This window comes from Muntiacus reevesi, chromosome 12 (genome assembly GCF_963930625.1).
Source record: "Muntiacus reevesi chromosome 12, mMunRee1.1, whole genome shotgun sequence".
Classification (NCBI taxonomy): domain Eukaryota; kingdom Metazoa; phylum Chordata; class Mammalia; order Artiodactyla; family Cervidae; genus Muntiacus; species Muntiacus reevesi.
This window is the reverse complement of record NC_089260.1, coordinates 75805838-75821241: the sequence shown is the minus strand read 5'-3', so window position 1 is coordinate 75821241 and position 15404 is coordinate 75805838. Positions and strand designations below refer to the sequence as shown.

The 15404-nt window shown below is 59.0% G+C and overlaps 1 protein-coding gene across 4 annotated transcripts in view; it reads left to right on the top strand.

The window, feature by feature from the left end:
- Positions 1–15404, top strand: part of TSNARE1 (t-SNARE domain containing 1) — a 115423-nt gene that overhangs the window by 94610 nt on the left and 5409 nt on the right. For 3 of the 4 annotated variants that reach the window (XM_065902901.1, XM_065902895.1, XM_065902896.1), the window contains one exon: positions 8946–9051. In XM_065902901.1, the coding sequence (XP_065758973.1) occupies positions 8946–9041 (96 nt within the window). In that variant the 3' untranslated portion in view covers positions 9042–9051. Of the gene's footprint in view, positions 1–8945; positions 9052–15404 lie in introns of those variants that run through there. The other variant, XR_010658657.1, reaches the window with a different exon arrangement.

The window sequence follows — 15404 nt, the reverse complement described above, 5'->3', positions numbered from 1 at the left end:
TGCACCCCTGTAAGCCATGCTCCCTGGTCTTTGGCACTTCTTTGTCCTGAGTCACTTATAGCCACAGTGTTGCTCCATGATACCTCAGCGTGGAAGTACCGAAGGCCAGGACGTGCTTCTGCACAGCCATCAAATCAATAAATCACGCTTATCAGATGTTACTGTCAAATCATTGACTCCATTCAGGTGTCAGCGAGGATTCCAATAGTGTTCTTAACATCCAGGATTCTAACCCAGTTTCTTTTGTTGGGTTTAATCACATCTCTTTAATCCATGGATGTTTAGAAATTAGTTCCTTTTTTTCTTGCAGTTTATTTCCATCTTTCATTTGTTTCCCTTGAGATCTGGCTGCAAAGTCTAAAGGCAGAGACCTGACTGCTGTGCCTTCCTGATGGACACACAGGATGTGTGAGCTCAGGCCCCTGCCTTGGGCCCCCGACATCCTCAGTTCTTTTCTTAACAGACTCCCTGGTGGGGTGCTGTGATTTTTGCAGCTGCTGTGAATGAGGATCCATTGTGTCATCTCCTTGGGCTCCAGTGGTTCTTTTCATCTCAGATCTTCTGGGCTCTTTCTCCTTCCTGAAGTCACTTTTTGGGACCAGTCTTGGTGATCATGTAGACAGTTTTTTGTTTTCTGGTTTTTTTAGTCAACAAGGCTTATGAGATCTTAGTTCCCAGACCAGGGGCCAAAGCAGTGCCCCCTGCATTGGAAGCGCAGAGTCTTAACCACTGGACCACGGGGGAAGTTCCATGCGGACAGCTTCTGTTTGTCTTTATTGCCGCGTTGCCCACGTCTGTCACACGGGGTGTTGCTCTGTCAGGAGTTCCCTCCGATGCTGGCTGGCTCCATTCAGCTACTGAGGAGTCTCCTGACTGTCCTCCTGCATTCTTCTTCTTAATTTTTGAGATCTGTTTTTTTTCCTCTGGCCAGTTGAAGAGCTTGTCTTTGTATTTAGAGTTCTATGGTTTTCCCAAGGTACGCCCAGATATGAATTTTTTCCCTTCTGCTTTATGGCTGTTGGGTCAGTGGACGCCTGTGTGAACCCGTCCTAGAAAACCACGGCCGTCACCGCTTACGTAGTCCTGCCCCCTTGCTCCCCGCAGGCCTGTCATCAGCAGGACCTGTGTTAGAAGCCTCCTGCCATCTCTGTAGCTTGGACCACCTCCTTCCTGCTTTGCAGTCCGCTTGCCGTCTGGGATGACGGCTGGTTCACTCAGATGCGTCTCTGGTTTAGGCTGGGTCACGTCTTCTGCTGAACTTGTCAGCTAAGTCTTTCACTTCAAAAACTGTGTTTCTTTCTAGAAGTTCATTTCTTTTCCAGATCTGTTCGTTCTTAATAGGCCCTGGTTGCCTCTCAATGACCGTATCCTTCATTCTTTAGATGTTTTACCCGTGTGTCGCCCTCGGTTTTTACAGTCTTTGGTTGTCTAATCTGCTTCTTGACCCTGCTGCCTTCTTTGTTTGGTGCTGTTTGATGCCGAGTCCGTGGCTTGGCTGAGTTGGAGTTGGGGGTTTCTCATCCGGGGAGTGTTGAATTCTACTTGCCTGCTGCCAGGGCATTACTGCATTGTTCGTAACCACGTCACTGGGGTCTGTCCTCCCTCCCTGCAGGAGGTGGGGACCGAGCTGTCTGCTGGACGTCTCAGCCCCGCTTACTTGATTCTCCTGCCCAGTTCTACAGGGTCGCTCTCTGAAGCAGAGTTCCTGGGAGACCAGTCCCCCTCGGATGGGGCTCAATGACTGCTCCTTCCCGGTGCTGCTGGGGAGGGAGCTCCGCTCACCTGTTCTGATGGGGGGGTGTGCAGGCATGGCATGGGGCTCCATCCCTGGAGGTACTGGACCCAGCCTTCAGGTCAGGGTGTGAGTCAGCCGGAGGGTGGATGCAGACGGTTCAGGCCCTAGCAGACAGGCCCAGGTCCCATGTAGGACCTTGCCTGGTATGGGGACCTCAGCCTCTACCAGAGCAGCGGATGAGCTGGGAGCTCTTAGCCGCCCTTGGGTTCCGTCCTCAGGACGGATGCCCCTGAGCCCCTGTCCTGAGTCCCCGAGTCAAAAGTCACAGTTCTGAAATTCCCCCCAGCTGAATGTTTCAATAATTACAGCATCTGTAATCCACTTAGAAAACACAGTGTTTTTGATGCTCACACTTAAGAAACAATCCGTTCCACACCCATCCATCCAAATGGCTCCGATTTTGAATAATTCTTTTGAAATGGAGTCTAAATATATACAAATAGATGTTTCTGAAATGTCATGTATTCTGAATACATTTGCATGAGAAGTGGCTTCTGAGGAAGAGAGTGGGAGCCTGATGGCTTCTGAGGAGGGGCCGCGGGGGCTGCGGGTCAGATGGGAGGAGCTGGGGGTGAGGGCTGGAGATTGAGGACACAGAGATTTACGGGGCCACCGTTTGTTTAAGGTCGGTAACTCGGCCTTCACCGTTCTCATCGCTGGTGTGCCATCACCCTTCTCTGGGCTTTGTGCTCCCCAGGGTCTCGAGGACAGCCCCCACATTCCCTGCAGGCGGTGTCGGGGGTGGGGGCAGAGTGCGTGTTGGTCCCACTGAGTCCCAAGCCAGCATCTGATGCCCAAATGCCCTGGCCCCTCCTCACCTTCCCCCCCCCTGCTTCCTCCCTGCTCCCTCCTCCCCCGCAGAGCCCCTGGCTGCTGGAGACGGAGGAGTCCAGGGCCCCGAGCCCTTCAGGGGACGGTGAGCCCAGAAGGACCTAGGGTTCAGGCTGAGGTCTCGGCACACGTGGGCCCTGGAAGAGGCTCGGACTTTAATGAGCACCTACTGTGCGTGGGCCCTGCTGGCCTGGGATGCCTGGAACAAGGCCTGCCCTTGAATTGGAGGCTGAGGGGACAGAGAAACGAGCCCTGTTGGTCCAGGATGGGCGCACACATGCTGGAGGGAAGGGTGTGAGCCGCCGTGAGCTTTACGGGGTCGCAGTCTCCCTGGGCAGCTGGGGCTCTACCCTGAGTCCTGCTCTGATCCCCTGCTGCTGCGCCCTTCACCGGGCCTGGAGCCCCAGAGCCCAGGCGCTCAGATTCCTCCAGACAGCAGCCTGCTCCCTGTGGGTGGGGAGGGGCCTGGGGGCCTCGGAGCTCGAAGTCAGTACCCTCCCCTCCTCAGGGGCCCTGCTTGTCCGGGGCCGTGGGAGCCGGGGCCTTGCTTCTCACCATGGCCGCAGCCCTCTGCAGCTCCGGGGTCCTCCCCGTGCCCTGCTCAGGCCAGCCGGCCCCCAACAACTAAGCCCAGCCTCGCCGCCTCACCCTCGCTGTCTTTCCCGACTGCACTCTCTGGATCTTCGTTCTCATGGAAAGGGGCAGGCAGAGGGCAGCAGCTCTGTGAGCCCGTTGGACCAACTGGCCAGTATCTACTTTTCCTCGACGTGGACACGAGCCTGCGGAGGCCTGAGGGCGTGTCTGCAGAGCCCTTCCCTAGGCCCTGAGGCTGGGTGGCTGGTCTGCTCCTCTTGCTCATCCTGCTCCCGCTGAGTCCTGCCAAGCTTGGGGCAGCAACCATCCTAGGATCGTAGTCACCTTCAGCAGCTGTAGCCGGAAGGAGGCAAGTTTTGAGCAGAGGAAAGCAGGGCCGGGGACCTCAGAGACAGCTCCTGGTGCAGCCAGGGAGCACCTGGGGGGGCATCCTGGAGGTGGTGATGCTGAAGAGTTCTCTGAGTGAAGCGTTGCAGAAGGAGGGATACATGGGAATGCCCGTGGAGGGGGGTTGTCTGAGCAAGCCCCCTTCCCAGACCATCATGTGGTCACCCCTCCCACAGGGGGAGTGGGCCAGGCCAGGCCAGGCCAGGGCGGGGCAAGGGGAAGCTGCAGTTTCACTGAAGCTGCGGGAAGCCAGCTGGAGTCCCGGGCAGGGGCGGGGAGGTGCAGCCCTCCCCAGCCAGGGAATTAATTCAACAATTACTGCACCAGGACTGCTTCTGACCCCATGCAGCCAACACTAATTGGGCCCCAATCAAGAGCGTAATTCAGGTTAATTGGCTCCCCGCCGCCAGCCCCCATCAGACTCCTTCAGCGTGGGGCTGCCGTTTAAGAGTGATTAATCAGCTGACACTGACAGCCGGGGCACCCGGGGCATGGGGAGCCAGGCAGGGGCCATCGGGAGACCCTCCCGGGTGGGGAGGCAGGGCGGGGGTCCCCTACTGGCCTCCTGTGTCCTGTCCCCATGACATGCCCTCCTGCTCTTTCCCTCCTGTGTGGCCCCTGGGCGGCTCGTCCCAGCCACTACTGACGGGCGTGGGCGAGCTGTACCTTGCAAGCCTCGGTGTTTGCACCTCTGAAGTGGGCATGCTCGGGCCCCTTGCAGGGCTGTCCCGAGGCTTGTGGTCACCTCTCCAAGAGAACTGAGGCGGCGGCCCCCAGGAAGGGGCTGCTCTGCCTTGGGAGCCTCCGTGTGGAGCCCACTCCCCAGGGGCCTTGCGACTGCCTCGTGAGAACAGGCCCCAGACGGAGGGCAGGGGCTCTGGGCAGCCCAGCACCCTTGCTCCAGACAGTGACCTCTGGTCCTGCCTGCCTGGACGTGCCCAGCCAGAGCTCTCCACCTCTGGAGGCGTCTGTAGCCCTACGAGCATCCTTGTTGAGGCCACCCCCTCCTCTGTAGGACCTGATAGACTTGAGGGGCCTGTGGCCCCACTGGCCTTTGACACCCACGTCCTGGGCCCGGCTCCTGTGGGGCAGGAACAGGGCCCAAGGGTGCCCAGGGCAGTGAGGGCATCAGTGAGCGAGTTGGAGGTGCTCTTGTGGGGTGCCCAGTGCGGGCCTGGACGAGGTCCAAGATGCCGCTGGACCCACAAGCTCTTTGTCTGAAGGCCTCTGGCACCTGGGGTGCAGCTGCTCCCCGGGGTCGGCGGAGGAGACGGGTCAGGGCCTGGACTGTGGTCAGTGCGGGCTGCCATAACCGACCCTACAGATGGGCGGCGGAAACAGTGGACATTTACAGTCTCAAGACTCCGGAGACTGGAAGTGTGAGATCAAGCTGTCAGCATGGCCGGCTGCTTCTGCCGCTGGAGGGGGACTCCGCTCCAGGCCTCCCTCTTGGGCTACAGACGGCTGTCTGTGTGTTCGCACGGCCTTCTCCCCTGGAGCTGGTGGGTGACCCTGCTCTAACCCCGTGGCCTCCGTGAAAGCCCGTCTCCTGTTCAGGCTGCACTCTGAGGTCCTAGGTGAGGTTCAGTGTCTCTCGGGAGCTCAGCTCAGCCTATAACCTTGGGCCTCCCAGGTCTGTGTCCTGGAGTCCCACAACAGGGGGCCAGGGCGGTGCCCGCAGTGTGGGGTCATGAGACCTTGGTGTGGACGAGGGTGCCCCCCAGCTTGGCAAGTAGGGCTTCGGGGTTCCTAGACCCCATTATCCTTCCCACAGCCTCTACCTGGGTCCCTGGGCTCCTCCTGCCTTTAAAAAATGACTCTGAAAGTGAAAGTGAAGTCGCTCAGTCGTGTCTGACTGTGATCCCATGGACTGTAGCCTACCAGGCTCCTCCGTCCATGGGATTTTCAAGGCAAGAGTACTGGAGTGGGTTGCCAGTTCCTTCTCCAGGGTTCTAGCTCCATGCAAAAAAGGTGTGCCAGTTCTTAGCACCTCGAGGGGCCCTTCCAGGCCCATCTCCCTTGTTGGATGCAGTGGTGTTAACAGGAAATCTCATCATGCCTCCTAAGGACGTCTCCTCCACGCTTTACTGGAAGGTCATGGATGTGGTCAGGACACCTCCGTCGGGAGCCAGAAAGGTCAGCCCATCAGTCAAGGTGGTGTCCGGGGTGGCTTCCTGCTCCCCGAGCTCCCGGAGGGGCTCTCATCTCACCAGCTGCTCCTGGGGGAGCCCAGTGTGGCCTCTGTCCCCTCCCCAGGGCCAGCCCCCACCCCACTGCTGGGGCCAGGCTGAGCTGAGCCCTGCAGCTCTCGGCGATCCAGCCCAGCCCCGCAGAAGCCGACTCCATCCCTGTGGGTGAGGCTGCAGGTGCAGGGGGCTGAGCAGAGGCTGGGGGGTGGCGGGGCTCTGCCTTGTGCCATGGGAGGGGGCCCCAGGGGCCGGGACCGCAGCGCATCTCATCAAAGCCTGCCTCTGCTCCTCCATCTGCCCTCACCTGAGCATCTGGCCCGCCTGTCATCGCCTGCCTGCCTCTTCCCCTTGAAGTCGGATGGGAGACCCAGCATGGTTCGCTGCAGGGAGGGGAGGGACAAGAAGGGGCAGGCCTACTGGAGGCTGGCAGGGCTGGCAGGGCCCGGGGATGCTGCCTGCCGCCCCCGTTCCCCCCGGTGAACTGACCTGCTGCTCTTGGGGCCACTCTCCCTCCAGCCAGGTGCCTGGGCTGCTGCCGCGGCTCCCAGCCCCGCTGCTTCCCTTCCCCTGCTCTGTTTGACCTGGTGGTGAGGTGTGGAGGGTGCACAAAGGGGCACCAGGGAGGCGTGGGCCTGGCATAGATGGAACCCACGCAGGCGCTCAGCCGCTGTCCAGCTCGGGGTCAGCCTGAGGGTCCGGGAAGGCTGATCCGGGCGGGCCGGGCACAGACACCCTTCCTGCCGGCTGTGAGCATGAGGCCAGGTGGTCCCAGCTGGGCTCTGCCTGGGCCACATGGGTGAGAAAGCTGGGACCGTGACGTGCTGTGACCGTCTGGAGCCTGGGAGGCGGGCAGTGTGCCCCAGCCACACACAGGCAGGTTGTGGAAGCCAGCCCTGCCCGACCCTGGCAGCTGTGTTTCTCACGGGCGTCCACATTCCCGCAGGTGGTCCCCATCAGTCCTCTTGTGGGGGCTTGGGTGTGCGAGGGGCGCTGAGAGCTTGCAGAGCCCATCAGCCCTTCTGTGGGGGGCGTGGAGTGTACATGCAGGCTTGTCACAGGCGCCGGGTTGGAATCCTGACTGCAGCTCGTGAGCTGGCGGCTCTCTGTCTGCAGACGCGTCGACAGGACCTGCCGGTCAGTGTCGGGGAGGCTCTGAGTCCACACAGCCCCAGGGGGACGCTGGGCACACACAACGGTTCTGAAAGGGGGCTGTCCTGCCGCACACGGACCGCGGGCGCTGTCCAGGGTCCTGCAGGGTCTCTGGCTCGGAGCCCCTTTCCCTCGGAGCCCCTCCCTGCCAGGAGGGCTGTGGGTTTTTGACCTCTCCACTCCCAGCTGTGGGCTCCCTGAAGGCTGTGTCTGATTCACCCCGGCCCCTCCCCCACACAACTGGCATTTCAGGGCAGCAGTGTGACCTGTGACAATAGCTGGGCAGCGAGGCAGAGAGGTCCGATCTCAGATGAGCACCACACCTTCTGTGAGGCTGGGGCAGGTCACTTAACCTCTCTGAGCCAAGTCCTGGCCCAGGACACAGCATGACAGTACTTGTCTGCAGGCCTGGGAGGCAGGGCTGTTCTGATTATGGCTGGTCATCAGGCTGGAGTGGCACTGAAGCAGTGAAGAGGGGCGTTGCTCATCCTTCCATCACCCAGCAGATCTAAGACACCACCCTGAACCAGAGTTAAGTCCCGCCTACTCCAGTGACCCCACCTACCCTGTCCCTGCCAGGTTCTTCCCTTCCCTATGGCTGAGTCAACGTTCCACTGTAATGTCCACTCTAGAGCCCAGAGCCACCTCGAGAGAGTGGATGGACAGAAAGGTGGATAGATTGGTGTGTGTGTGTGTGTGTGTGTGTGTGTGTGCGTGTGTGTGTGTGTGTGTGATCATGTTGGTGGATGGGTGGATAGGTGGGTGGATAGATGAGTGGATGAGTAGATGGAGGGATGGGTGTGTGTGTCTGTGTATGTGTGTGATCATGTTGGTGGATGGGTGGATACATGGGTGGATGGATGAGTGGATGAGTAGATGGAGGGATGGGTGTGTGTGATCACGTTGGTGGATAGGTGGGTGGATGGATGAGTGGATGAACAGATGGATGGATGGGTGTGTGAACTGGCAGGTAGGTAGATCAGTGGAATGAATGAATGAGTGATGGAGGAATGGAAGGAGTGCAATAATGATTGGATGAATGCAGGGCCAGCCCCAACATCTGCTTGATGGCTCAGATGAGCTGTCGGGGGACTCATCCTTGACCTCTTTCCCTTCTCTTGAGTGTTCCGTCACAGCCAGGTTCTGAGGTTTCGCCTCCTGGTCTTGCCCCCATCCTCTCCGATTCCCCTTCTGCTTGAGGCCTTTGTCCTTCCAGGAATTGGTCTTCCTTCTCCTCCCCATCCTCCTATTTACTTCCTAAATCACTAACTCTTGTGAAGTTAGAGGCCTTGTTACTAACTCTCTTGAACTGCTTGGTGACCTCCCAGGCTATTCTAAGCTTTCGCTTTGCCCCAGGTTCCACCTTGGTCCCTTACCTCCCACTGGCTGGCATGCCTGGGGAGTCACACCCCCTCCATTCAGGACCGGAAGAGTTAGAGCCCTCCCTGATGAGTTCTCTGGCACCGATCTGTGTGTCTTCCTGCCCTGAGGCCTTTGCTGGTGGGCCGGCAAGTTGTAAATTTGTAGTGACCATAGCAGCATGCAGGAATGAGAAATGTGTCTGCAGAGGACTTCGCGACCAGCATTGGTCAGACTCCGTGCTGTGTACTTGCCATATGTCATCTTATTAATTCCTCCAAGTGTCTCCTGAAGTCCATGGCATTGTCTTGTACTTGCAGAAGAATCCAAGGTCCCAGGAAGGGACGTGGCTAAGGAGGAGGGCAAACCAGGAGCCACACGTAGGCCTGGCCGCCTCTGGAGTTGTGGGCATCTCACTGACTCTCCTGCCTCCTTTCCTGTGGGTCTGGGTCCAGGGCCAACCCAGAGCGGCTCTTGGATGAGTATGTGCCATCTCAGGGCAGAGCCCCCTGCAAGGGACAAGGTCTGTGTGGACCTTGGCCTCAGGTGGGCCCACCCCACTCCAGTCACAGGCCCACTGTCCCCCAGGATGGGAGGCCAGGAGCTCAACACATGACAATAGGCTCTGTCTCTCTTTCCAGCTCCAGAGACGCAAGGTCAAGTGCTTCCTCCTGGCGGCTGGTGTCACTGTCCTGCTGGTCATCGTCCTCATTGTTGCCACCTCTGTCCGAAAGTGATGCCGCCTGGGTAGGTGCCATCCCTGCCCCCACGCCACCCATCTGTTCTCCTTGTACCACCCCCATCCATTCTTTTACCCATCCACCACCCACCACTTATCCGTCCACTCATCTCCCCATCTCTGATTCACCCTGCTGCTGCTGCTAAGTCGCTTCAGTCACGTCTGACTCTGTGCGACCCCATAGATGGCAGCCCACCAGGCTCCCCCGTCACTGGGATTCTCCTGGCAAGAACACTGGAGTGGGTTGCCATTTCCTTCTCCTAATGCATGAAAGTGAAAAGTGAAAGTGAAGTCACTCAGTCATGTCTGACTCTTCATGACCCCATGGACTGTAGCCTACCAGGCTCCTCCGTTCATGGGATTTTCCAGGCAAGAGTACTGGAGTGGGTTGCCATTTCCTTCTCCCTGATCCACCCACCCATCCACTTATCCATCCGTTCATCCTCCAATGTGTCAGTCATGGACTGGACCCTGCTGACCAGTGGTGAACAAGGCTGAGGGCAGCCCACGTGCCTGGAGCTCACAGCCCAGGGCAGACTCTCCTGAAAACCCCTGTGTAAGCACTGACTTCCGGAAGGTCATGACTGACCAGTCCCCTGGGACAGTGGTGAGCAGAATCAGGCAGCAGGCCCTCCCTGGAGCTTCAGAGGTGCCTAAGGCCCTGCTGGCCCTTGTTTCGGGTCCTGGCCTCCAGAGCTGGGAGAACACCGCACCCCATCTGTGGTCATCTGTGACGGCGGCCCAGGGCACAGACAAAGCCCCGGGTGTCACTCTTGGGGGCGACGTGCCTGCTGCTTGGGTCATTCTGCTCCCAGTGGTGGAGGCCATCGTCAGCACCACCCAGCGGGGGAGACTTAAGGCCCACAGTCACGCGCAGGACACTGCCGTGTCCCAGCCTGGGCTCGTCGCCGCAGGTGAGGGCCCGTGATGATGCGGCTGTCTGCGCTCCTGGGCCCTGGGCAGGGGTAGTGCCCGGCGCTGAGGGGCCAGCAGGGAGGGGCTGCCCTCCGCCCGGGCCTCCCGATCGCTCCAGCCACCTCTCATCTCCTTCGGTTTTCCCCACCGCTCTCCTTTGCTCCGAGGGCTGCCCAGCCCTCCCGTGCACACCCAGCTGTGACCCACCCCGGGGCCAAGCAGCGCTGCACCCTGAACCCCTGAATCCCTCCCACTGTGAGAGGGAACCAAGGATGCATCCTCAGGCCAGGCACACAGATCCCGCGGGAACAGCTGATCCACCTCCAGTGAGCTCCCTGGCTGGAGTGACCTGACCGCAGCTGTGCCCGTCCCCTGGGGAGACGGAAGGCGAGGCTGAGACCCAGGCCACATGGCCGGCCAGTAGCCCCTTTGTGGCCCGTGGGCTCAGAGGGCAGGAGGGGTCTCCAGCTCCTAGCAGCTCACAGACGAACAGTGGGGAGGGCCTGGGGCTAGGGCAGCTCAGACCCTGGTAGACAAGCTGGGAGTCAGGCCCCAGGACATCTGGGTGGGGGTCTGTGGGTGTGGGTGTCCCCAGGCCCTGTGGGGCCAGGGGAGCCCTGAGCCCATCCCCGTAGGGAAACCTCGTCTCTGGTGCATCACCAAGCCAGGAGAGACCACAGCCTGTCACACTCAGGCGCCCTCTGTGACCTGCAGGCCAGGCAGCAGGGGCCCGCGGGACCTGGAGCCCACCTGCTCTGGGCATGGCTTCTGCAGAGTGGAGGGGCTGCCGTCTGCTCTCTCTTGCTGCCGAGTTGCTCTGAGGACAAAGGCAGATAATGGCTAAATATAAACAGTGCTTTGAGGAAGGAAACGGCTCTATTCAAATGCAGGGGGTTATTACTTCTGCTGAAAAAACAGGCCCTGAGGGAGGGGCTCCCTGACACCTGCAGTCTCACATGCCCGTTTCTGTGTGTGTGGGTCGGGCAAGGACCTGCCTTCCAGGGGTCTCCCAAGGAGGGGGTGCGGCCCGACATCACCCCTGCCCCCACTGTCCAGGCCACCCCAGGACCCCTGCCGACTCCCGGGACTGCGACTCCCCTATGCTCAGTTCTTCCCAGCTGCCTAGGTCTGCAGGCCCATCTCTGCCAGGTCCTTACGGGGGCTGGGGGTTGGGGGTGTGTGGGTGGGGCAGGTCACGACCTGCAAGTCTCCAAAGTGGAAGGACCGCCTGCCTAGCCCAGCCAGCCTCGCTCACCTGTGAGCCCCTGCACTCAATTTACAGCAGCATGAGGGCTTGTCTAGGACCAGGGTCAGGGCTCTGTGTGTGACCGGGGTCAGGGGTCAGAGCGGGACCGGGGTCAGGGCCCAGAGTGTGACCAGGGCCAGGACCCAGAGTGTGACCGGGGTCAGGACCCAGAGTGTGACTGGGGTCAGGGCCCAGAGCATGATCGGGGTCAGGGCCCAGAGCGTGACCGGGGTCAGGGATCAGAGTGTGATCGGGGTCAGGGCTCAGAGTGTGACTGGGGTCAGGGGTCAGATTGTGACCGGGGTCATGGCTCAGAGTGTGACCGGGGTCAGGGCTCAGAGTGGGACCAGGGTCAGGTTCAGAGTGTGACTTGGGTCAGCCTCACAGTGTGACTGGGGTGTGGACCATGTCTGTGGTCCAGGTCGAGCCTCCTCAGCCCTGGTAGGGACCTCACATGACACAAGAGCAGAAGCAAGCGTGCCTGTCCTGGTCAAGCCCAGCTCCTGGCCCCAGTGCCTCATCTCATATCCAACCCCCTTGCCCTTCTGGAAAGTGCTGTTTCCAGAAGTACCTCCAGGCCCAGTTGCTTTAAGCAGATATGAGAGATGAAGGTTTGGCATCAGCCTTGGTTTTCAGGGACACGATCCCAGAAGCCGGGCAGAGGAACCTCTGATGGCTCTGAGTTCCTAGCATGGCCAGGGCATGTACCCCTGTGATTTCTCGAGATGCGGGGCGGGGTGTCAGGCTGCAGGGACGCTGGTTTCCTGGTGCCCGGCACAACTGGCTGGCAGCAGGATTGCCTAGGTCTTGGTCGTGGCTCTTACAGGGAAAGAACTGGGGGAACTGGTAGAAGGAGTTGAGTCCTTGAATATGGGGGGCTTCCCTGTCTCTCTGTCCTCCTGGGCACCCGCAACTTCAGCGTCTACACCCTCAGGATCTCTTTTCACGTTTAACTGTGTTCGCTGTGGACCTGTCTGTGTGTCCCTGTGGGTTGTGGGCTCTCTGGGTCACAAGGCCTGGTGCAGAATGCCGGAGCAGCTGGAGGAGGGAGCAGGGGGTCAGGGCAAGCGGGGGCTTGTCCTTGCCCACTCCCGTTGGGGTCACAAGGCTGGGCCTCAGCAAATAGGAAATACCAGTATCTGGCCAACAATCCATGAAGCATTTTTCACGAGCACAAAAGTTTAAGGGGCTCAATGGAGGCTCATAGCAAATCATGTTTTTAATGTTTTCTGAAAGCTGTGAAATATCGACCTCGAAGCCATTGATTTCCACTGGGAAGTGAGTGGTGGGGTCTTCATCTCCAGGCTCCTCTGTGCACATGTGTGTCTGCAGCTGTGTGTGTGTGCGCGCTTGTGTCTTCATGTGTGTTGTGTGTGTGTTTCTGTGTGCATCTGCATGTGTGTCTGCCTGTGTGTGTCTGTGTGCACATGTGTGTCTCTGTGTGTACGTGTGTCTTTGTGCACATGTGTCTGTGTGTGAATGTGTGTCTCTGTGTACACTGTGTCTGTGTGTGTGCATGTGTGTCTGTGTGTACACATGTGTCTCTCTGTGTGTGCATGTGTGTCTCTGTGTGTACATGTGTCTCTGTGTGTGCATCTGTGTCTCTGTGTGTGCATGTGTGTCTGTGTGTGCACATGTGTGTCCGTGTACACATGTTTATCTCTCTGTGTGCATGTGTATCTCTGTGAGTGCATGTGTATCTGTGTGTGCGCATGTGTGTCTGTGTGTACACATGTGTATCTCCATGTGTGCGTGTGTGTCTTTGTGTGTACAAGTGTGTCTCTGTGTGTGCGTGTGTGTCTTTGTGTGTACAAGTGTGTCTCTGTGTGTACACGTGTGTCTGTGTATACACTGTGTCTGTGTGTGCATGTGTGTCTGTGTGTACAGATGTGTATCTCCGTGTGTGCATGTGTGTTTCTGTGAGTGCATGTGTATCTGTGTGTGCGCATGTGTGTCTGTGTGTACACATGTGTATCTCCGTGTGTGCATGTGTGTCTGTATGTACAGTGTCTGTGTGTGCATGTGTGTCTGTGTGTACACATGTGTATCTCCGTGTGTGCGTGTGTATCTTTGTGTGTACAAGTGTGTCTCTGTGTGTGCATGTGTGTCTTTGTGTGTACAAGTGTGTCTCTTTATATCTCCGTGTGTGCATGTGTGTCTCTGTGAGTGCATGTGTATCTGTGTGTGCGCATGTGTGTCTGTGTGTACACATGTGTATCTCCGTGTGTGCATGTGTGTCTGTATGTACAGTGTCTGTGTGTGCATGTGTGTCTGTGTGTACAGATGTGTATCTCTGTGTGTGCGTGTGTGTCTTTGTGTGTACAAGTGTGTCTCTGTGTGTGCATGTGTGTCTGTGTGTACACATGTGTATCTCCATGTGTGCGTGTGTATCTTTGTGTGTACAAGTGTGTCTCTGTGTGTGCATGTGTGTCTTTGTGTGTACAAGTGTGTCTCTTTATATCTCCGTGTGTGCATGTGTGTCTCTGTGAGTGCATGTGTATCTGTGTGTGCGCATGTGTGTGTGTGTGTGTGTGTGTGTCTGTGTGTGTGTGTCTGTGTGCGTGTGCACATGCATGAGGTCAGGAGGGAGGGGCAGACCCCACCTTGAGCTGCCCGCTGCCCCTTCCCAGAGGCTGCGGTGGTAGACGGAGCGTAGCATCCGGGTGGGCAGGAGACAACCATGCTCCATCAGTAGGAACTTTACATGGGAGAACCTTACTTAATCCTCACCACAGCCCCACGAAGGAGGTGCTGGTGTGTCCTCATTTTTCAGAGGAGAAAACTGACACACGGAGAGATGAAGGGACTTACACAGAGGGCTGAGGCTTCTGGGGTTGGGAATGCCAGGGAAACGCTGCCCAGAAGCCCAGGTGGCCGTCCAAGGTCACAGAGCAGGAGCGTGGGGCCAGGCTCCGGCTCGGGTCTGAGCCACCCTGAGGTCTGCGGGGACTGCAGGTTGTCCACGTGGCCAGGGTGGTCAGTGGTGCCGTCCTCGGGGCGTGTCTGCGAAGGTGGCTCAGATGACCGCTCTAGGCTGAGCCTGTGAAAGGCCTGATGGCCTGGTCACCTGCGGTCTGGTGACACTGGGCAACCCTGCCCGGCCTGCCTCAGCCGGTAAGCGTGCCAGCTGGGGGCGCTGGGAGGGCTCCCTGAAGGTCACGCGGCTCCCTGGGCGTTTATGCATGGAAATCTGCCCCTGGAGCCCAGCACTCGCCTTCCAGAGCCCCCGGTCAGCAGGCAGGTGGGCAGAGACCCCTGGGCGAGGCTGGGGGCAGTGGGAGGAGGGGGAGGGGCTGTGGCCCCATCGCGGCCCCGATCTATGAAGGGGTGTCCGTGCTGCCTCTGCAGTGACCGTGGGCATCAGCGGTGAAGGCCGCTGGGCGTCTGGCCCAGAGGAGTTCCGCCTCCATGACAGGCTGTCTCCTCACAACGCCGTCACCGTCGCAGTGGTGTTGCTGTTGTCACGAGCCCGCCCTTGTTTGTGGAGCTGGGACTCAGCTGGCTTTTCTCTCTAATGTTCCCGCATGGCCCTCCAGCTAGCAGGGCTGTAGCTTGTCTTCCCTGTCGCCTCGGGCAGGACGCACGGGCACAAGTCCGAGCAGTCCAGAGGTCGGCGATGCCTCTGTCTAGTTCAGTGAACACCCCCGCCCCTCCTGTTGGGAAGTGGACCCAGCACTGCTCCCGCAGTGCACAGCCAGGGGAGAGGCAGTCCCCTGAGGCGCTGACCTGTCAGGAGCAGAGTGGAAGCCGGAAGGGGCGCAGCTCTGCAGCGAGGGCTTCCTGGAGGAGGTGGTTCTTGAGAGCTGAGGAATGAGAGCTGGGTATGGGCTCCTCCATCAAACAAGGAGGTGGGCTCTTGGGGCCAAGAGCCGGGCCAAGCAAAGGCTTGAGGTCACTGTCAGTGGAGCATGGCAGCAAGAGCCAGGCCAGGCCGCTTTTGGGAGGCCCCCGGGCTTCCTGGGGCCGCCTGTCAGAAGCAGTGTTTGCTCCCAGCAAGCCCCCTTCCCTTTGCATGTGATGGCCTCACCCCTTGGCACCCCCAGGCTGGGCAGATGGCCACGTGAGGGGGACCTGGCCCAGCCAGCCAGTGGGAATGCCCTGCACCAGGACAAAGGTGGAAGAGAACAAAAGCATGAAAGTGCTGCCAGCCACACAGATGTGCGAAGACGGGAGGGGCTGGTGGACAGTGTGGCGGCATTT